The following is a 23543-nucleotide window of genomic DNA, read 5'->3' on the forward strand; positions in this document are numbered from 1 at the left end:
TAAATCTCCTCTGTCACTTTAATACTTTCAGGATTTCTACCTGTCTCTCTCATTTGCCTGACAGACAGAGAATTCTTTAAGTCATGGTAACTTCAAGAGGCCTTAAAAAACCCACAGATGGTCACTATTGACTCTGTAGCATGCTGTCATGGTGTAACAACTCACTGAAGCACCGAGAGACCTAATAAACAAAAATACAGAACATCCACTAATGCACTTCATACAGGCTCAAGCATTGCTTTATTTTTTGTTCTGTATTACAGTGCAAAGGTCTTGGCATAATGCTCTAAAGGTGCCATGTAGAATTTATATTAGATGCTGTTAGGCAAGAAAATATTTAAGACTTAACCAAGTAATAACACATTTTTCTCATGCAACACTGAGCAAGAAACACTAACACAGGACTTGGAATAATGCCTGAAATATAATTAACTAGAAGTGAATAATACAAGTTGTCATGTTTGCAAAGAAAAAAAAGTAAATTATCCTTGCTAGTTTTGCCCTAAGACTATTAAATCAATTATTAATCTGTAGCTCCAAAGACTTTGCATATTGTTGGTTTTTTAAGTTCTAGTTGTCAAAGCCATGTGGAAAAAGATGTTTTTTTAGGTTGCACCTGAAATTGCAGTCAATTTCACAGAAAAAGGCAGAAATTTTGAAGATAGTTGCTCATGTGTTGATGTATATACACTTCTAATTTGCAGGATTAGTTGATAATATTTTGGTTTTGTTCTGGTCCAAAACTCTGTTAGAATGACCGGAAGTGTAGGACAGATGTCCATGTTCAATGAAAGTGTGAAATTAAAGAGATATTTCAAGGCGTATACAGCACAGGCTTTGATAATTGTTAACAGGGCCTTTGATTTTTGTTTGATACCTGAGCAGTGCTTTTGACCTTGAGGAGGAAAGATGTAGTAGACTACAATACACACTGATGTGAGTATTTCTTCTGTTTAGATATTTTTTTAATAGAAAAAAGCAACCAAAAACCAATCTGTAAAGTCCATTGGCTACTCGATGCTAGGAACAATTTTCTGCATAAATTAGACTTATGTTTTCTTCTCTTCCTTCATGCTAGACACTAAACATATTCACTGTCATAGCATTTATAGCAGCTTTGCATTCTCAAGGTATAAAAGTATGATTGTCCTTGTTTGTTTTGCCAAGTACATGATTATGCAAAATAGAGTTAGAATTTGTCAATTTGAAACAAGAATCATCTGGAGTGAAACCCTAATGTAATTTTTTTCTTGTTGGACCTTAGAAAATATGAAGGTGTTCATAGCTAATAAAATGTGACTGGAGGATATACAGCCTGGTTGCTCATGTCTAAAGCAATGCCAGTGGTTATAGATGACAAAAGCTGGAAATAGAGGATGGTTTGAAATAATTTACTTCATTATCCTATTTGTTTGTTCCGAGGTTAAACACTGTTTTTTGTTTAGAACTATCACGTACTTATGTTTTAGATAAATTGGGGATTGTACTGTGGATTCCATGAGAAGGAGTTCTCCTGTAGAAGCAGTAAAGTCAGTAAGCTTGAACTTGATGTGTTGTGTTTTATTGCTGCCTCTTCCAATTTACTGTCCAAGAGGAAATCTTTATTGGCTGTCAGGTTTTGTTTGAATTTCTAACCTAAAGTGAAGTTGTCATGTGTTAAGGTGATACCCTCAAACAAATGAAAAGTATTTCATATATATATTTAAATACAGAAGAATGGAGTTGTTTCTGTCTGAACTTCAGATTATTCAATTTTAATAAAATTACGATTTATGGAGGAACTCCCTGTTAGTATGAAAAAAAATAGCCTCTCTGAAATGATAGCATTGGGTCTTTGTCTGGGATGAATCACATGTGTGTTTACAGATACACATTTTAGTTTATGGTTCCATTTCAGTGCAGTTACATAAAATACATTTAGAGATTTACATACAGTAATTAGATATCATTCCACATAACAACAGACAGGATTTCTGTATAACAACAATGGAAAATAAAAAGAGGAAAAGTCTTGGGGATAACATTGAACTAAGGATAATGGTGTAACAAAGAAAACACTTTTTATTGTAACTATTATTCAGTGTTCTGCAATTCTGAATGCATGTTTAGATTTATTGGAAATTTCATTTCTGTGTATAAAGAGCATATGTACTGTGATAATTGTAAAATAGAAACTTTTAATTTAAATATAGATACAAGGAGATAAAATAACTCCTTAGCTGGTTGCTAAGCAATTTTTATTCTTTGTCACACACATTAAATCCTCTTAAAGATCAAATACTACTTGTTGTCCATTTTAATATGTCTATTTAGAAAACAATAATGAATTTTAGTTGTTTAGTGATTTGAGGGTTTGTGTATGTGTGTAGTTATTATAGTTTCCTCTTAATTTGTGGTCACTGAAGGATTAGTAAACTGTTGAGTGTTGTGATAAGAATAAAAACACTACTAGGAGGAATTTGAGTTCTGTGAAACCTCAGCATCATACATTTGTTAGTGATGCCATATAATAAAATCTTCTTTTGATTCCTGTTTATTTGAAAATCTTTGGTATGGGCATGTACAGCAGAATAGGTATGTATACTTGATTTGAACATACTTGATCTGCTTGAGCCAACAGGAAATTTTTACATCTTCCTACGCTAAGCAGAAAAGCTAAAAGTGGTCATACTGACTGACTTGTTCTGTTGCCAAGCCATGCTTCTGCTGCTTAATTGTAACTAGAAATTTAGTATTTTCTTGCCCTCTTGATACTTGTGCTTTTCACTAAAACATAAAAAGTGCTCTGGTACTGGAAACCACTTAGTCACAAATGTACTTTAACTTACAGGGTTCTAACAGAATTATTGTTTAAAGTTACAAATCCCATTTCAACCAGATGCTGCCAGTACTACTGCAGATTATCTGTATTTGAGCTTGGTTAGTAAAGGAGTTAATATTTTAATTACTTTTGTCAAAGCTTCTGTTATTTTTGCATCCCTCTGTACCTTGGATTACCTTAATCTTTCCTAGGTAATTAAAAATAGTTCCATAAAGTTCATTTAGCTACTTAGGGCAAAGTTTTCTGTACATACTTTTTTTCCAGAAATGCAAGGAGTATATTTTATGAAACACTATTTTGTTGAAAAAAACATAGATTAAATGAAAGGCAGTTTTTTCACAATAATGGGGCATCTTTCAGGTTTTTCTCTTAAGTTGATTATTTAAAATTTTATTTCATTTTGATTTTTTGGTCACCAGTTTAGTGCTAGGAGAAATTCCAAATAAATTCAAATTAAATGTCATTTGAACATGACTTTTTAGAAGAAAACCTTGTATTAGTTATACAGAAACTTAAGTGTCAAATTATTTGGATGAGAATAACATGTAAAAAGCAAATCACATTCTCCCTAATATTATACTGATTTTTTCCTCTTTTACTTAGTTATGAATTTCATAGAAGTTTTTGCCAAATCTTTACTGTGTACATAAAAACAAATTAAACACTTCTAGGTTAGCTTTCAGTAATAAAGTCATTCAGCAGAGATTAGCAGCTATGTATACAAGGCAAATGAACATTTTCTCTGTTCATGCCTCTGTCATACTCATGGGGTTTTTGTGTACTCACCTGATTATTGTGCAGGATAAAGAATGTGGGAAAGAAGCCCTGGTAATGTCTCATTTTACAGAAAAGCACAGAACAAGTTAAAAGATTACCATTTTGGCTTGGGATGTGTTGAAGAAATAAGGGTTTCATGTTAATTATCTGAATGAATTACTGAAAATCATCAAATAAAGATATACGTAGCTATATGAAACAAGACTATAGGTAAGACTATTGACAAGACTATTGGACTATGGATGAAGTAATCCACATGAGTAATTTGAAAATCTTAATGTGTGGATTTTTGGAAAAGTAAACAACAAAGCTCCTGAAGTGTGTTAACTGAAATGGATAATATAAGGAACTAAAAAGGAATATTTTTCATTTTTTTTCTCTAAATCTTCCCCAGTGTTTTGTGCTTGCTTGTTTGTAATTTAAAATAAGCTAGCAAATAACCTGAGCTGAATCTGAACTAAGGGTCACGTCTTTGGAGGCATGACAGAGGAACAGAGCTATCCTCAGGGCGCCTCATGCCTCTGACTTCAGTTAAATAATTTCACCACATCCTGGCAATTTGGTCAATAAGCAGAATATTTTTGGCTCACTGATGGACTGATGTGCAAATTCTTAGGAATTCCACAAGTGGTTGCAATTAAAATTGCTTAGTTTACAAGTCCATTTCTGATGATGGCTCCATCATAGCAATCACAGTACTTTGCTAGTTTATCACTGAACAAGCTTCAGGAGTAAAACAATAGCCATACTGCATAGATTTATCATAAGGAAAAATTTGAAAACATTAAAATTAATTAGGCTGCAGTTAACAACAATCATCTTTACCTGTTTCAGATTTTCCAACATATCTTATATGCCCAAGTAAACTCTTCCTGACTTTGATGATAAGAAGAATTCCTATAGGAACTCAAACTTTTTAAAATAGCAGATGCAGGAAGGTAAAAGAGTTGCTTTGACCAATCTTTACCTTCTGTAAGTCACGACTGACTGATGCAGTTCTTTGTTTCTGAGAGACAGTTATATGAGTGATCAGGGAGTGCTTTACGCCTAGGTTAAATTCTGAATACTGAGGCTGAAATTGTTCATTAATGGTACCTGATTTTTGGATTTCACAGAAATCTGTGGCTGGGTTTGATCTGGATGTCATTACTAATGTCATCTATCTCACAATTCAGGTATTATTTAGAATCAACAAAACCGTTACTTGGGATGGTTTGGGTTGATAGGGATCTTAAAGGCCATCCTATTCCAACTCTCCTGCCATGGGAGGCAGGTTGCCCCATCCAACCTGCCCTTGAACACATCCAGGGATCAATAACTTCCTTAAGCAATCTGGAACAGGGTGCCTGGAGAAATTTTGTTCCAAGAATAAAACTTGCCTTTTGTTCTTATGTAGTTATAAGTGTTATACAATAATGGACTACTTGCAGCATCATCTTGTTTCATTTGAATGTTATATAAAGAAGTTATATTGAATTAAATATTCTGGTTTGTGTAATTCATTGGTCATCTCCTTTTTACATTCTGATATGATGGGAGAGGATGATATTGTTTGTAGGAAAAAAATGTGTGAAAGAATTGGAAAATGACTTTTCCCATGTGAAAATATCCTGTTGTCTGCAGAAAATGTTGCATAAACTTATTTCCTTTCATTTCTTCTCAGCCTGTCTAATCTTCCTGTGTTTCTCTTTCTTTATTTTATTGTTCTTTCCCTAAAGTAAGAATAAAGATGACTTGTGAAGATTCTCAATAATGGATTTGCTTCAGAATTATTTTGTTAATTTTCTTAGCCCTTGGTGCAGTATAATGAACTTTCAAGTATGTTAACAAAACTTTCATGTTCTTGATTAGGTTTTTTTCCCCCCCATGTGTTTTGTTTTAACCTATAGTCCTATTAATGGAGCCTAGATTTAGCTTCAGGTGAAAATATAAAGCTTTGGATCTTATGAGAAAGGAATTATTATCTGGAATATTTGGACATTTTGGGTATAAGATTAAAGCTTGCTTAATAGTTATGGTTAGATGTTCTCAAACTATTCTTTACAGCCTTTAAGTATAAACATTTGTGCCCTTTATGCATGTATTATTTTGGTTTTTTGTGGTGCTTTAAACATTGTAATGAGGCAATGAAAAGGTGAGTATTTGAGTTCTGGCACAGGATTGTGAGCTCTGTATCAGTATAAAATTACAAATGCTTCTTAAATGCAAACTAGGTCTGCTTTTCATTGTCTTGTGCAATTACAATGGTTTATTTTTGTATCAATGAAACTGTTGGAAAAATTAAATGTTTTTTTCTATAATTTTACAGCAGGTATACCTTTAATTTTATTTCATGAACACCTTTAAAAAAAGCAGGATTGTTATTCAAAATATGACTTGTCATTGCTCCTGCAGAGGAGTGAAATGTAATTATCTCTGCTTGTCTTCCACCCTTTTTCTCTTCAGATTTCCTCCTTCCCTCTTTGACTTTCTACACAGCTCATGCAGCATGCTTGCTTAATCCCTGCTTAGGTGATGGTGTGAAAGACACAGAGATAGAGGAGAGGCTTTCCTGAGCTGCTGGTTCTCCTGCAGAGCCGGGTGCAGTGGCAAGGAACTTTGTACTCTGCCCTCCATGGGCCACTTGCTAAAAATAAGGTGAACCAGTGTGAGAACAAGGGCAGTAATCAGACCTGAAAATATCTTCAGGAGCGTTATTAGCCAAGACTTTTAGTTGTCATTGTTTTTCTGCAAAGTTAATACTGATGTCTACCACCAGGCAGCACAGAAAAAAATACCTTGAAGTAAAAAATTAAATAGTATGACAGAATACTAGTAGTGGAGAAAATGGGGCAAAGGATGACCTTTCCCACAGAATAAGCTTTTAAGGTAAAGGAAATGTTGTTCCAGTGTTTGCCCAAGCAATTCCTTAAGGTGTTTGATTTAGCAGCTACCTGGTGTGGCTGCTAAAAAATAAACTCAGACACCAATGTCCTGTGCTAGGAATACCTTGCTTTTGTTTGTCTTAAGATTAAACTAAAATAGGTATTTGGCTGATGTTTGAAACAGGGGAGAGAGAGCTTCCAGAACTAGGACATACATCAGTTAACAGATTTAGTGATTATAGTTTGTAAACGGGCACTTGACAGTCTACAGAATAGAGACTGTTGTCATTCTGTTCCCTTAATTAGTTCCAGATCCTCAGAACACAGAGGATAGTATAGAAGCCTTTGGGTGTCTCTTAATCTAAGACTGAGTCGAAGTCATGAAAGAGTTGGAGCAGAGATTCTTGCTCACAAAGGGTAGGATTAGTTGATTGTTGATTGTTTGGTTGTGCAAGCCTTCACACTGCGTTCATTTTTGCTTTCATTGTTGCCTTTCATTTGTTTGGAGGGTGTCTTTTTAAATTGTTTCTTTCTGCTTCCTTTCCTTTGAAATCACTAGGGAAAACAAAATCAGATTACAACGTGACAGAAATTTGTCAGGCATTAAACGCAAACCATGAGCAAATTATGCTTTTTAATGCTTTGGGAGTCTTTGAGAGGAAAGAATAAAACCATTGGGGCTTTTTCTTCAGTTTACAAATATCTATAGACAAATATATTTTCTTAGAGAAGATGGATTGTATTTGCAGTGTCAATAAAATTAGCAAGGGAGCTTTCCTGCTGTCTCACTTTTCAGAAATGATATATTCTGTCTACAACCATACTGGAAAGAGTCCAGGCAGCCTGTAAATTATTAAGAGATACCAAAATTGTATTGGCTGTTTGTCTTCTATTGGGCTTTCTTGAAAATCAGTGGTTGGAGACTGGCACTAAGTTCCTGGCATCAGTGCAGTGTGTTCCAAGTGATAACTTAAAATAAAATTATTTTAGGAAAGCTGCTTGCGTGGAGGGGGGGAAACTACAGCTTACATAGATTATTCCATAGTCCCTGTACATCTACTAATGTAAAAAATTCTTCCTGTCATTCTCAAGTCATGGCAAGTTCTAAATTAATTAATGTTCTTCAGATTCTTAGCAAATTCAACATTTTTCATGTAGAAATGCTGTTAATATGGGCATCAGGGCACCTTGCATATGAGAAGAGGCCAAGAGAGAGCTGGCTTTGTTTGGCCTTGGAAAGTAGGATCCCTGCAGCTGTCTACAGCTACCTAGTATGCAGGTGTGGAGAAGGCTGAGCCAGTCAGCCCAGGATCAAATTCTTAATTTTCCTTTGATTCCAAGTAGCCATTTTAATTTGTGCAGTTTGGCCTATGCACCATATGGGTACATGTAAACACAGCATTACACAGCTGAGAAGGAGGAAGTGGTTTTGAAGGCCACTTTTTATGTTGAAAATAGATTAAGGTAATTTGTACAGCTTTCAGTTCATCAAATAAGTCCTCCAGCCACATATTTGACTTTCAGAATAGGAAACAGCATTCATGCTTGAGACCACTGTTAAAAATTTTACTGTCTTCAATGTCTTTAAAAGTGAAGTAATGACAACATGTTCTTTTTCTCCACAGTGCTTGCTCTCCCAGCCAAAGTTCTGGGCCATTCAGACATCAGCCTTACTCCTTCGGACCAAACTGGAAAAAGGAAGCACTCGCAGAATGGAACGGGCAATGAAGCAGACTCAGGTAAGACTTCTGAGCTGCCTTATTGTAATATATGTATGTATATATATATAGATTATATATATGTGTGTGTGTGTATATATATATATATATAGAGAGATTATATATATATAAAATCAAATTCAAACAGGCAGGAGTTAGGAGGTTTTGCAGTTCCTGCCTGCAAACTGTATGAGATAATTTTCTAATTATATCTAAATTAGATGCATGAACCACAAATGCTTCTGTGTCTGCTAGTCTTGAGATAAGCTTATATGTACAAGTAATGAATCATCACTTACAACAACATGATGAGTTTTGGAAGATTGAAATTAAAATCTATTTTTGTACCTGTAGTTTCTGACTTAGGATCTGAGGAGTACATGCAGATGTTCCTGAACATCAAGCTGCTACTGCTATCAGATTTTTCAATATTTTTTTTCTCAAGTAAATCAGCTCTATAAAACAGCAAAACTTTTAAATAGTCATTGGTATTTTGAGAACAAGAAAACACATTCATAAATAAACCAGCAATTTCAATTTACCATTTTCATGTGATAGTTGGTGATTAGTATTTTTATTGCAAGTTTGAGGCAGTGATTATTTCAATAATCTCAGTCCAAACAAAGAGAAGACTGTCTTTTCAAATACAAAAAAGACATGTTAAAATCCTGAAATGTGTCTTCTAATAGGATTTTTTAAAATAAATTTTTAAAAAGAAATGTTTATAGGCCTTATCAAGATTCTTTTAGATTCTTTTTTACCTTCATATTACAGTTTTGTTAGCTCTTTGTCATCTTTGTACTGATAAGTCTTGTTGTCACACGTGAACAGCAGGCATTTGTCTATGTCCATCAGGCAACACTCCCCTGGCTATAAACCAGCCAGGAATGTAAAAAATTATCATTATGGTGCTATGTATTTAAATCCTGAAAAGCTGATGTTTCATTTAAAATCATTATGATGCATGAGTCTTTGAAGAAGGGCATTTTGGATGTGGTGCTGCATTTTTCTTTTGCTGATGAAGACATGGAGTTGATGTAGAGGAATTTCCTGTGGTCATTCATTAGGAGACTGTCAGGAAAGACAGGATTCCAAATCTGGGACATGTAGAATCTGACAGCACTTGGGAAGTGATCTCAGGATCCTTGATGCCTTAAGCAATAAAACAGTTGGAGTGCCTCCAACATTTTTGTCTAGCTTGATTAAACCTGAATACTGGAAATTGTTATATTAGACAATTTGACAGTCTCATGACAGAAGTCTTCATGAAGGGGTTCTCTTAGCAAGTCCATTTATCTGACTTCTTGTGCGGCAACTGCATTAATGCAAAGGATTTGATTAGCATGGGCTGTGACATTTTGGGAGATGACCCCACAGTAGACACAGAATCTGTGGTTTTAAATATTTACTTTAATCTTAATGGGTTTATGTTTTCTTTCATTAAGCCTTCTAGTCATTTGGATATAATAGAGTATTTGTGTTGATCTGATGGTAACAAGCTTGGTTTCCAAAAATAGTTACAAGTTGATTAATGATTTACATGTACTAAATTAATCAAATAACTTGAATAACTTTCCAGTTAAGGTTTTCATTCCTGAGTTCCATTGGATCAGAATTTTTTTAATATCAGTGTTTCTAACAGTGCCAAGAAAGAAGCAGAAAAGATATCATGAATGGTGTTATTTTCATACACAGCACAAGTAATTTTTGATATATCATCTTCATGAAGATGCTGATGTATAATTTTCATTAAGATGTAAAAGAACAAGTGAATTCTGCAGCTATTTATCAGTAGAAAATGGATTTCAAACCCACAGAATTTCCATACAAATGGATTTAATGGGTTCTTGTTTTACAGTTTCATTATTTACTAGTTCAGAATGCTGTAGAAAGATTAGTTATTCTAAATTAAGGGAGGAGGTGCAAATGTGATTCTTTGCAATATCAATCTTTTAAAGGAATTATAAAAAATCTTGTAAAACAGCTTAAATAAGTCATGGTAAGCCTACATTCCTTTAGGGTTGTCTGAAACATGCATGAACCATTATAGGCTCTAACTTAGTGATGCTGGCATTTGCCTGTCTTACTCTACTCTAATTTTGCTTCCGTTCCCCATCTCCACCCTCACCTGCTCCTGTGCTTGGTCTGCAGCTGTTAAACATCTTTTTAAATGCATATTGCTAAGTAGGCATATGCTGCTTTTCAGCCCTAAAGCAAACCTGTCTACGTTGTTGATTTGTCAAAGAAAGCATTTTTCAACTACCTTTTTTTGTAGGACTGACTATGTCTGCTTACATTATTTTAATTACTTGAAAATATTTGCAGCTCTTTTTGAAATAAGAGCATATTGCTTAAAATTTACTGCCAGACTCCAAATATTAACTATATCCCTACTTCATGCCAAACAGTTTTCATAAATTTGTTTAAGTTTTTTTTTTTTTTCAAGAGGTATTGGGATGATCATTTTCAAAACCTTTTTCTGATTATTTTAAAAATCTGAACTACTAATAATGCAGTCTTTGGAATGATTTTTGAAGTGATCATTCTGGGTACTCTGGAATGTACTTCAGCTAGTAGCTAACTGCAAGCGAGGCAGAGATACATTTTCTGGATGCTGCGAGTTGTCTCTGTTCAGTTTTTGCTTAAATAGGGTATGGATCTGCAAAACTAAGTTTAAAGATTTCTAAAGCCCGTAATTTTTTCAATCATTTTTTCTAAGAAAAGAAAACAGCATATGAAAGCAAAACCAGTTATTTTACATTCCACTAGAATATTTAGTCATGACCAGTATAACAGACAGAGAAATGCAGATAGAGGTAATGACAACTAAAATATGTCTCTGGATGCAGTATGATATTTTTACGGTTGTGTGATTGTTTTGCTTCCATTTGGGTGAAGGTCCAGGAGGGTGAGTAGTACTAGAGTGGAAAGAAAGTGGGAGGGAGAAAACAGGAGCAAATGGATGTATGTTTTTGATAAAACCAGAAACTATTGCTCTATCAGTCTGGGGATCTTCACCTATCTTTTATTGTAAGAAAGTAATTCAGAAACTATTAATAGTGGAAGATGGGTTGAACTAAGCTGTTAAGCCACAAATTACTGCTGAAAGTGCAGTCAGAGCTCAAGTAACAGGATGGGAGACAAAAAATGGATAATTTAGTGGTGTAGGAGCTATGAAAAAATGAGAAAAGTGAGATATGATCTGAAAAAGGAAAGCCAAAAGAAAAACAAAGCCCACCCACAACCAAACCAGTTCAAAATACATAGAATATAATTCCACTGTAGCTTCTTGATACATGAAATTTGGTTTACTTGTCCATTTCAGTGGATTTGAAAGTATTTTTAAGAATGAAGCAAAATTAATTAAAATGGTGGGATAGAAACAAGACTGTAATTTATTTACTGCTGTATTATGCCAGCAGTGAAAGAAGTGAAGCTGCCATGTGCCTGGCACTCCAGCAGCCTGCTCAGGTTTACCCTACCTGGGATATCCCAGGGGTATCCTATCCTAACCTGAGTGGCTGTGCTGGCTACCCCTACATTTGTAGCTTTTATCAGCTTGTTATGGGCCCCTTTTCTGACTGTGTTTTCTGCTGCTCGTTACACCTGGTGACAGCATGCCTGCAAGCTGATGGTTTGGCTTTCCTAGCACGTCGTACAACATACGCAGTATTTCATATGGTTCCCTCCTGCTTGCTTTTCTTGGCAGTAAAGGAATTTGCCTGTTGGGGCAGAGGAATGTGTCTTGAAAAGGGTGTTTTAATAAGACTTCAGGAGAGCTGGGAGCAGACTAGCAATATTATAGGCTAATCATTATTCCTAAGATTGAAAGGTCACATGAGATCTTGTTTTATATCCTTAGTCATACACAGATGTATGTGGTTGGGAATTCTGTCAACTGCCCTTTAATTTGCACTTAAATAATACTTCAGAGTGTCATTTCTAATGTTCTTCTGTGTGTATAGAAAAGGGAGGGGTTTTTGTTTAAATTATTCTTACTAAAGAAACGTGCTAGTTAGTGTTCAGTTCTTTCAAATCTGAAAAAAAAATTATGTGCCTCTGTAAAAAGGAAAGGCTGATAGAGATCTAACAGAAGGCTGACAGAGATGTAACAGAACCAGTGTCTTGAGCTTTATGAGCTTGAACACAACTTTGCTGTTTTCTTAATTTCACATTGATGGGCTTTAAATGGTTATGCAGGAAAGTTATGTCATTTATCATAGAAATATATCCTTTTTATTTTCAAAATTAAAACAGTCATTTGCCAAATTGCTTGCTCTGCTTTTCTTTATTTGGTGGTGATTCTACATTGGACAAATTCAACACTTAAGGGAAGAGTTCAGAAAGGAGAGGGGAGCAGTATTCCTCCCAAAAGGCTCATCTAGAGAGGTTTGAGGCAAACAGATTTTTCCCTGTTTTTTCACTTCTCAAGTCATATATCTTTCTGATCAGGCCTCTCAAACTACAGTTGGAGTAATAGAGAGAGACATGTAGCATAACCAAGGGAATGACAGCACCTGTCTGTTCAGCAAAACTATTAGATCCCTCTACTAGGAGTTCCTGTTTCTGTTCTTTAACCTCCTCTTGCTCTAGAGATACATTAAATAAGATTTTAATAGTTGCTTTTAGTTGTGGGTGGAAAGGGGGAGGGGAGGAAGGAGGAGAAAAATAATAAATTTGTTTCACATGAAGTTGAAAGTTTTAGTGGAAAGTTACTGGGACCTGAGATGTACTGGAGAACTGAGGGAGATATAAATCACTTCCTTCAGGAGGTAATAAGTGGATCACAGCCCTCTTCTATCCTGTTGAAATTCTGCACTGATATCCCAATAGTTCTTAACTATTATGAATTGCATTTATTATTAGAACACATGTTCAAAAAAGTGTTTTAGAAGATGAGAAAAGCCAGGTGTCTTATAAAACCATTCATTATTGAATTCTATACAAGATCACAAGGTCTCCAGAACACTAGAAATAAACCTTATTACCTCAGAAAGCAATCTCAAAAGAGAGTGACCTCTTGGTGATGGTTATGATTTCAGTCTCAAGGCACACATTTCCAGAATGTATTTCATTTTACTTAAGCAGATGACATATTTGACAGAAGATGTTATGTGACACAACTGAGTCTTGGGATACACCAAATTCATTAACATGCTTCACAATAATGTAGTAATGCTTGACTCCTTCTGTTTTTCTTCTCCTATGTGATTATGGGTTGGAAGGGATGGGGAGGAAAGGGAATCAGAGATCGAGTCTGCCAAGAGTTATTCAGGAATAACTGCAGTGGTTTTGTACCACTTGGAAAAAAGAGAATATTGAGTAGGTTAATTTTCCAGGTAATGATTTCTGCCTAGAAGATTTTACTGCACTCTTGGTTTTGCCAGTTTTGGACAGTGCTATTAGCTGTTGTGGGGGAAAGAATGAAACCATTCTCTCTGCGCTAAAGTTTCTTCATATTTTCTCAACTATTCTTGACAATTATGTTCAACACCTCAGCTGTTCCACTTCCAGCGTCAATGCACTTTCTAAAAGAAGCCAAAAATATGAAGCCTCCATTTTTTTCCGAATGTTTCCCATTGAGCCTTAGTTCTGAAGACTTTTCTCCCTTTAAACTCTCTTCACTCAATGTTGTAATTTTGAAAGGTGGTGATAGGAGAATCCTTAAGCCATATTGAACAGTAATACTGCATTTCTTTTATAGATAAAGTGATGATAGGGAGTTGCAAAGAGAAATATGAGTACCAGGACACAACATTTGCATCATTCTGCCTAAGTTTTGCTCTGGAATGCATAAACATTATATAAGCTCCACTTAAACAAATTAAACAATTAAAATAATTAGTTCCATAGACCAGATGGCGTGGAGGAGACTTATTCCTGTCTATTGCTAAATTGAATAGATAAAGACATACAGCTGTTGCTACATTTGAATAGATGAATCTTTACAGTTTTATGTCGTAAGTATCATTACAGATCTGGAGATAGGTACCTTAAGGTGAGCTAATGAATCATATTTTGAAATAGCCTTGTGCTGGTAGACAGTCACACTGTCCAGCACATATGCCAGGTACTACAAACCAGAGTCTGCCTTATCTCAAGGCAGTTGTCTGCTTCTCCTATATTGTAATTCAGCTTGAATTTGACAGTAATAGTTGTTCTTTTCTTTCTCCATTCTTGTCCTTGCTTTCCCCTTTAGTGAAACACAGAAAGCAGAGCTGATGCGAGAGGTCTTTGGATTTGTTTTTCAGCACTGACTGATGTTGTGTCTTTCTCCAGATCAAACTGATTTGGGAACTATAAAAGCAGTATAACCACAAGAGCTTGGAACTTACCACAGGCATACTATTTTGAATCATATACAGTTCCTCTGTGGGTTTTGCACCCTGTGCGAAGTGTTTTATACCTGCTGTTCACCAATGGCAGTACAACAAGTGGTCTGCTTTTAAATCCACCCTTCTTCAAGTAAACTTTTAAAATCTAGCTTCTTCTACAGACTTTAGAGGAAATCCTGCTTACCTCTTTTGATAAATCATAGAAGTAACATAGTCGACAGGTGGAATAGCTTTTTATTTGATAACAAAAACATTCAAGAAGGTACATTTGCTTGAAAAGAATAATGCAATAACTATAAAATTATATTTTATGTAAGTAACATAAATGAAAAATAAGTGTAAATGGCATAAAGAAGATAAAATGCACCTAGTACTTGTCTGAAGATTTTGTGCTGGATCTGGAGACTTAAGTCATTAACAGGTTTTAACATTGCAACCCATATCTTAAGCACTGGCACTCAGTTACTTTGGGCTCAATATTTGTACAGAAGTAACAGTAAGCTCATCATTTTGGAAGTCAGTAATGCTGTTGTGCTGTTGGAGACCTCATGTGTTTTGCCACGCTTCTCTAGGTGGTGGTGTTTGGCTACAGCAAAACATCCCAAAGAGCAGTTGCATTGGGATGTTCTAAATTGCCTGGTACGCTGTTTGGCTCTGTGTTTCAAACTAAAAGGAAGTCTTATGTCAGATGGTCATGATTCCAGTTATCTTCTACTCATGACCTTGACCTCTTTTGTGCTAATTTTGATATCAAAATGCTTTGTATTTAATTTGGGATTGTTTGACTCATTTCCTCTTATGTACTTTTCTTCCCCACCCACTGTAAGAGCCCTATTATAAGGAAATTGTAGCGTTTTTTAGTAAAATGTCTGTGAACAACCAAAGTTTATGTTGTTTCTTAGTTGGCTAATATTGTTTTCAAAGTGAAATGTACATTGGCAGGACCTGATGTAATGAACCAAAACATGCACATTAAGAATCTGCTTTGTGACTTGCTTTAGAAAAAATACTGATATTCACAGTTACAGCATGCGACTCCTGCCCCAGCATACTTCATTAAAATTATCAACATCATCTTGCATCTTAGAAGTTCACCTTGAGTTAGGCAAAAACTAAGTACTGTTGATTGGTGCCTAGAGTTCTTCTGTGTAGATGCCTTATGAAGTTTTGGCCTTCTCTTTTTCCTGACATTAAAGTGATTGTATAGGTGATATGGGTATATTATGTTAAAGAGGTAGTCTCTTCCTCAATAATTTTTAAATTCAAAGTAATTGTGATGTGAATAACTTCAGATGTTCAGATTGCTTAAACATGTAGGGGTACTTAAGGAACAAGTTAAAGTGAAGAATGAATTTGTTTGCCTGGAGACAAGGTAGTAATGGGTGGCAAAAAAATGAGTTACTAGAATATCATAAAGAAAAATGATTGGGAAATCTTGTATAGGCAGCAGCTTTCCTGTCTTCCACTATATAGAACAGAAAAATTAAACAGTTTAACTGGTATACCAAAGAATTATTAAAATTGGTAATTTAGTTGAATTGTTAAATATTTAATGCTTAAATATGTTAATATCTTGATACACTCAATATTTCTATTGATGATATAGGCACTATCTGTAGAACAATGAAGTTTAAAGTCCAAGTGATAACATGGTTATAACTAGGGTAAGAAACACCAATCTTTCAATTAATGTTTATACATTTCATTACTAAATGTTTTAAATTACACTTATAATTAATAATCTCAACTAATATACCAGCAGGGCATATTTTTATGCTGAGGTTAAAGGACCATAGTATATCTGATCTGGTAAAAATCACTAATGAAGTATTTGGAATTGAGAGTGTGTTGAAAGTGCAAACCAGCCTTCAGAAGCTGCCAGGCAGGTGCAAAGGTGAATTTTCTTTCATAGCTTAAGACCTAATTTATTCAGAATTGAGAAACTCCTTGGGAACTGATAGGACAAAAAGACATATTTTTGTGTTTGCCCTGTAAAATTAGGACTGAAACCCTAATATATATTAATTTTAATGTGTAATGAGAACCTGTGCAATTCTAAGATATCTCTAAGAAAAGAGAAAATTTTAAATAAAAAACTCATTTTGATAGTCATCTTTTCATTATATGGCCTGTAATTTTGTTTAATTTGGATCATAATGTACATTTGCTTTATTTGCTAATCATACTTCCATTTCCATATCCATTTAAGACTTTAAAGTCTTAAAACAGGGTCAAATTAACTTCTTCATTTACGGCATGAAAAATGCTATTTATCATACTCCAATGTTTAAATTTAAAATAAAGAAACAGGAATTCTGTACTAGAGTTATCTTAAACATGTTTACATTGAATCCTTCTGGATTAAAAAAACTAATAAATAAGGCTATGTATCATTGAAGGACAGTCTGATTCTCACTGCTGATGAAAATTCACATTTTAAAGGAAGAGAAGAAAAGATGCAAATTAAAAAAAAAATCAGCAAAACCCAGATAAATGAAACAAAGAAAACCACATCAAAATTATTTGCTGACCATAATAGTATTGAAGTTTATTAATTCAAAATGCATAAATTTGTCATAGTTCTCTCTGGCTCAATCATTCTTCACCTTCAATGGCGCAAATCTGTATGCTTATTTTGTTTCATTAGGGTAGTAGTCTATTAAAAATATAGAAGCTATTGCGTGAAATGGTTTTTTAAAATCAAATTAAGACAGAGTGGATTTTGCATTCTTTTCAGTTTTTAATAATTTTCCAGAACAATAAAAATATATGCAGCGAAGATAAAAAATGTCCTCATTATGATAGTTTTGGAGTTACAATTCAGTTATGGTAATCATCTTATTACACGGAAGAAGTTAAATCCGGTAAATAAATTAGGAGAAGTTCTCTTTGTCCTGTTTCCTCTGCGGAATCTTGCTGTGCAAAGACTGCCAGATGCATAAGTTTTTCAATGCATTGAAAAGGCACTAAATGCATTGGTTATTGTAGTTCCAGAAGTTCCAGGACCATGGTGAACTGTACTGAAAGACAGAGAATGAATTCTGTCTTTAATTCAGAGTCATGCATATAGTAGATAGTGCCTTCTTTAATGAAATGAAGATGTACAAAAACAACAGCTGGGTAATAACATGGTAACAGTGAGATAAATGTTACTGATAGAAGTGCTTGTGTCTATGTGTCTTTTAATATCTGAAAAATTATTTTATTAGGAGGTATTTTAGTGCTGCTTTACCCTTTGCAAGAAATGAGACTAAAGACTGCTTTTAGTTTTAAAAGTACCAAAAGTGAATGAATATGGAAATACTGGTTCTCTAATATTTGCAAAAGTTGGAATAGGTAATTAGTGAAAGCCAATTGTGTAAGTCCCAATAACTAGTGGTCCTTGGTCCTGCCCATATATATTCATTCAGGAAAAAAAAGACTGAATAGTCTGTCAGTAGGGTTTTTATTTTCTCCAGATACAAAATAGATATTTTACTTCCTCAGGTCAGCATACAAGCTGTGATTTTAAGGAAGGCCAATGCATTTATTACCAAAGGAGATTTTCAGTGGGAAATCTGATAAAAACTGAAAAGAATTCCTCTCAGGCGTTTAGGGGCAAAAAAATTTAGAGCCAAATGGGGTAGAGTTTCAGCACAGTACATAGGAAATACTTTACTTTTATTATTCAGGTCAACACTAAGGATAATCAAGTAGAATTCTTTGGAAAATTTGTTTCTTGTCCACTATTAAGAGTAAAATTTCAACAGATCAGTTTTCTGCAGCAAAACTTTGAAGTATAAGCTGTAGAGATTTGTAGTCTTTGACCTAGAGAATATGCATCCACAAAAAATGGGAAAAAGGGATTTGTAAAAAAGGCCATTACACTGGTGACAAATCCCTGTGAAATAAGTACAGAAATTGGGATGGAAAATAATGCCTGAGGAAAAGATAAAATAGGAAAGAATTAACTATTGTGTAATTAACAAAGGGAAATGTTATTTTTCTAGTTTTAGATTAAATGATTGTACCATTTACAAAACTAAGAACTAGTTTCATGTGAAATGAAAATGATGCATTTAAATTAGTTTGTAACTGTGATGGAGTGAGCAGTGGAGAGTGAGCACTGCTTTTTCTGATAGTTGTTTCTACTGAAAGAATTTCCATCATGCCGAGGGCTTCACTTTCTGGTAGGTTACAAGGAGGTTTGGGTTGTTAAAAAACCCTATTTAATATGGTGACTGCTGTGATTTCTAAATTGCTAGTATGGAGATAGAAAATTTTGATAATCTCGTATATTAGACTAGAGACAAAGTTTGCAATAGTGTGTGCTAGATGTGGCTTCTAAGCAGAGAACTGATTTTTCTGGCCTAATTCAACTCATTTAGTTCCTCTTTCAGTTTTAGTTATGAATTGAGGAATATATTTGGATTCTGTACTTTCTAAGCTGATTTAGTGACCATTGATCCAAGTAATCACTGAGACTGGCATATGGAGAGTTTTGTGATCACAGAATCACGGAATATGCTGAGTTGGAAGGGACCCACAAGGATCATCAAGTCCCACTCCTGGCCCTGCACAGGACCATCCCCAAGAGTCACACCATGTGCCTGAGAGCATTGTTGAAATGCTTCTTGAACTCTGCCAGGCTTGATGCTGAGACCACTTCCCTGGAAGGCTCAGTCTGGTGTCCAGCCTCCCTCTGCGTTTGATATGATAATGATTCTTTTCCATATTTCCATTTACTTTTGCAGTTAGCTAGTTTTTACGGTATTGCTTTCTGACTGAATATTGTAAATGACAGCACTGTGGTTTTGTGATAAGATTTAAGGATTTTGACAAATGTGGAGATGTTTTTGTAAGCAATATGACCTTCCATGCCAGAATTAGATTTTTAAATGGCATAAATATTTTTGTTTGTAGCTGTTATGCACATTGCTGTGCTATACCTGCACATTTTTCCAGATACAGATCTGGATAAACATTGAAGTTAACTAGAAATAGAAACGTAGTAAATGATTCTACCACAGAACACGTCTGCTTTCTTTCTGCTTTCCCCTTTGTGAAATGCACACAAGCCGAGGTCATTAATAATGTTGCAGTTTCAGACACTTAGAAGGTCAAAAATGCCAAATTACAGTGCAATCTTTAACTATTTCAGGAGCTCCCAAGCTCCACCTTGCCCTTGTCACTGATCTGAAATATGCCTTCTTTCCTCTGGCTCTCCATTAAGGGTGCAGGTGGGGGTTGAATGAATGGCCAGAAGCCCAGCAGACTCCTGGGCTCATGTTCTCTTCCCTGGAAAAAAACGGTAGCCGGAAGTTGGTGGTGGCAGCTACTGCTGGAAGAGTTAATTTGTCCTTCAGTACTCTCCCTCTGGCTCAGGTTAGAGTATCTCAAGTTAACCAGGATTAGCTGAAAGCAAAGTGCATCTGTTCCTTTGGCAACAGCATGCTACCCCTTCCTGCAGATCTGCAAGAAAATTGCCTCCAATGCAAGAGTGGTACCTTTAGGACTTGCAGCTGATAGTCCTCAGTTCAGCAATTGAAGATTGCTAACAGAGTAAAGGATGTACATGTTATCCTGGCTGTCCTTTAGTTTCTATAGTCCATGGGTTTTTTTGGGCAAGGTTTTTAGAGTGGTAAGTCCTGTGAAGTAGCAGAAGATTCTTTGTTGTTTCTGTCCATCAACCAGTTTGGTGTGAGTTACCAGCACAGACCATAAAATTTTGTCCAGCTGACTGAAATTTTTCATTTGGTCTGTTTTTTTTGACTGGTTCTGTGCCAAACAGGCTCTATAGTTGTAGAAAGAACTGTGTTTTTGTGGATTCCACCTTCTTTAATAAAGAACTGAGTCTTCAGGGGAGCTTGATGCACTTCTGTTTGAATATGTCATACAATCAGGCATGGAACATTTAATGCATAGAGTGCTTTTATTTTCTCTGGAAATGTAATTGATTTCAAACCTGTTGTTACTCAAGATGTTTATTTTTCCTCTTTGGTGAGTAGATCAGTGACTAACAGAGAGTGATAGGGGTTTTTTTTGTTTTTCCCTGATGTATAGAGAACTTTCCAGGAACATGTGAAGAACTGGATTGGATGTCTTTCAAGAAAATACATATATTGAAAACAGATTTCTTTACATGTGACTGTTTTCTTTTGGGATAGCTAAAGTTTAAATGCTTTGCCTGTGTGTCATATTTCTAATGTACTTACCATTGTACACTGTATGGTTTCTGGGTCAGGCTCAGCTACTGGAAGAATGTTTATTTCCTGCCAAGTAATTATTCAATAGAAACTACTGGGTATCAGTCAAGGTTTCATTGTATAGGGCAGCTATTCTTAGGAGAAACTTATTTTCTTCTTGTAAGAAGGGAAAACAATGGGTGTCCCAAGATGTTATCTGAGACATTCTGGCTGGATTCAGGACAAAAGAGACCAAACTTGTCTTTCTTTTCTCTTTATGCTCCTGTCCCCTTCACCAAATAAGTAAAGATGTTCTTGAAGTTTTCAAATGAATGAAAATAGTTGGAAAAACAGATAACAGCAATAGAGGACTTTGCTGGTGAAAAACCCCCAGGATAAATTGACTATTTTGATTACTGAAAAAAGAGCTTCTGGCAATTTTTATGATTTCAGGTTATGGGTATCTAGATAAGACTAGACATGATTTTCTTTCCTTTTTCCAAGAATCTTAGTAGAATGAATGAATTATGCTTGGTGCAACTGCACTAAAACCAAATGCACTTGAGCCAAAACAGTTACATGAATACATGGCATTTTGTTTTGTGCTGTGTTTTTTTTCTTTGATATTTATTCTGTATAACAGAATAACATCCAGTCTCTGCCCTAGGTAGGAAGCTGTAAATGTTTGCATGCTTGCAATTGGTGACAACTCTTAAGAACTTTTCCTCTGAATTTTTTTTTTTTAAATATTTGTTGTTTCAGAAATGACCATCTATTCCAACTTTTTTTTGCCATGCATAAAGGTTTGAGTATTTATTCCTAGTATAGGAATAAATATGTTAAAGCTTGAATGAGGATTTTTTTTTGCTATTTACAGATATTTTGACTTTTTTTAATTGCATGTGTATATATACATTATGGCAGAATTTACTATTAGCAAAATGTAAATGTGTGCTCTATGGTAGGTAAACCCAAGTCTACCAGCAACAGAAAACTACAGGATATTTCTGATAGATTATTCTTTGTAAGCAGTGTGTTCCAGTTGGAATACAGGATAGATCAAATGGGTCATAGTTACGAAAGTTTATGACTATACCCAAACTAACAATTATATAATGCATAGAAAAAAATATTAAATTAAAGGGTTTAGCTTGACTATCTCCTTCCTTTCTTGGCCCTTCTGAGGAAGAACTGCATCTCTCAAAGAATATATCTGTTATATATACACAAATGTTTGATGTAAGTTACTCTATATAACAATTTATTGTAATGTCTGATGGGGCTGGGGAGGAAAGATTGCACCAAAGCACAGTTTTCTAGTGCATGAACAGTCAGATCTTTATTGAAGGCTACAAGCAAGATCCTCCTTTGCTGCAAAATAGACACAAACTTTGTTTAAAAAAAAAAAGATTATTTGCTTATATTTTTAAAGGGAATAACAACTTTAAGTGCGCCAAACTTGAACCATGTTAGGAAATTATCTAGTTGTAATCTGTCTTGAAGAGAATATTGCAAAGTTCAAGTCAAGTGCTGACAGTGAAATCAAGCTGGTGTACAGATGCCTCAGAGAAAGCTGTCCTGAAAAAGCCTCTACAAATAGTCCTCTCAGCCTAGAAACTTTAAGCTTTTAAGTATTTGGTGAGAAATTCTTGGTGCCAAGAAATTTCTTTAGCTGTTTAGTGGGGAGAAGGAAAAAAGAGATATCACAGAAGAATCCATGTTCTTTATTCATAATCAGTACTATTGCTACTTACAGCCTTGAGAGCTGGAGCATCTTAACTGAAGAATTCATCAAGGTCAGCTACTAGAAAATTGCTATGGTGGATAGTGCTGAAGTACCAGCAGACCTCCTGTTTTTAGAGATCAGAGAAATTTCCCCATTGAGTCTATGGTGGGAGGGAAAAATAAGCAAAGTGTTAGTTGGGAATTAGTCTGCCATTTAAAAAAGGATTGCTCTAATTTGAGAGAATATGCATAGAAAATTTTTGTTTTCATTTCAGTTAAAAGAAATCAGTAGTTTTCTTTCTGTGTGTAAAGCTGCTAGAAACTGGGACCGTTTTCCATTCACGGACCCAGGAATAACCTGGGTCAGTGAACACTGTATTTTCTATCACTGTAGTGACTAAATACTATCCAGAAGGTTTTACCAAAGCATTGAACAAAGTAGGTAAAACACTGCTTTCAATGCAAACTGACTTAGGTTTGAAAACTTGCATCCTAAACTCCTCTACTTGAATGTTTCAGTTAATTTTGTTTCAAGTTGCATTATCTTGTTAGTACTTTTTCTCTGTGAAGCATCCTGAAATCTGAACAGTTTCTGTGTTCCAGACACCTTGTAGACTTTTATTTGCAATACAAAGTAGGCAGTCAGTGCTATACAACATGGTAAAGTAAGTTTTCATAAATTTTAAAACAATTTTTAGTTCCTGGGGAGCGATGCGATACACAGTCCTCTAGCTGGTTTAAATAAACACACCAATTGAGGTCAATCCTAACAAGCAATAATGTGATTGGGAAAATGACTGAGAAGGGTGAATTTGCAAAATGAGCTAAAATATGAGTCTTCAAGGCTGCAAGATTTTAATGAAACTAAGACTTGTATTTTAATGAGGTGCAAAAAAGAGGCAACTTTTTTGTGCTTTTAAGCATTTAACTTCTGCAGAGTTCTCACAGAACATTTTTATCCTCCTGAGAATGTGAATAATGTGAAATCTCCAGTAAGTAGTGGTCTTCAGCTTGGCATCTTTGCACAGTGTAAGAAATAGTGTATTTAAGCTTCCATGAATTACAAATTACAATTTATAATAGTGATAATTGTAATAAATTTTCCTTGAGTATTTAATGTCATAATTTTAGTTTGAAAA

At 34.9% G+C, this 23543-nt stretch overlaps 1 protein-coding gene across 3 annotated transcripts in view; it reads left to right on the plus strand.

The window, feature by feature from the left end:
- Positions 1 to 23543, plus strand: part of TTC27 (tetratricopeptide repeat domain 27) — a 114181-nt gene that overhangs the window by 51196 nt on the left and 39442 nt on the right. For all 3 annotated transcript variants that reach the window (XM_004174637.5, XM_072927212.1, XM_072927213.1), the window contains one exon: positions 8088 to 8201. In XM_004174637.5, coding sequence (XP_004174685.2) covers positions 8088 to 8201 — 114 coding nt within the window. The remainder of the gene's footprint in view (positions 1 to 8087; positions 8202 to 23543) is intronic.

The sequence above is a fragment of the Taeniopygia guttata genome, chromosome 3 (genome assembly GCF_048771995.1).
Source record: "Taeniopygia guttata chromosome 3, bTaeGut7.mat, whole genome shotgun sequence".
In the NCBI taxonomy this organism is placed as follows: Eukaryota; Metazoa; Chordata; class Aves; order Passeriformes; family Estrildidae; genus Taeniopygia; species Taeniopygia guttata.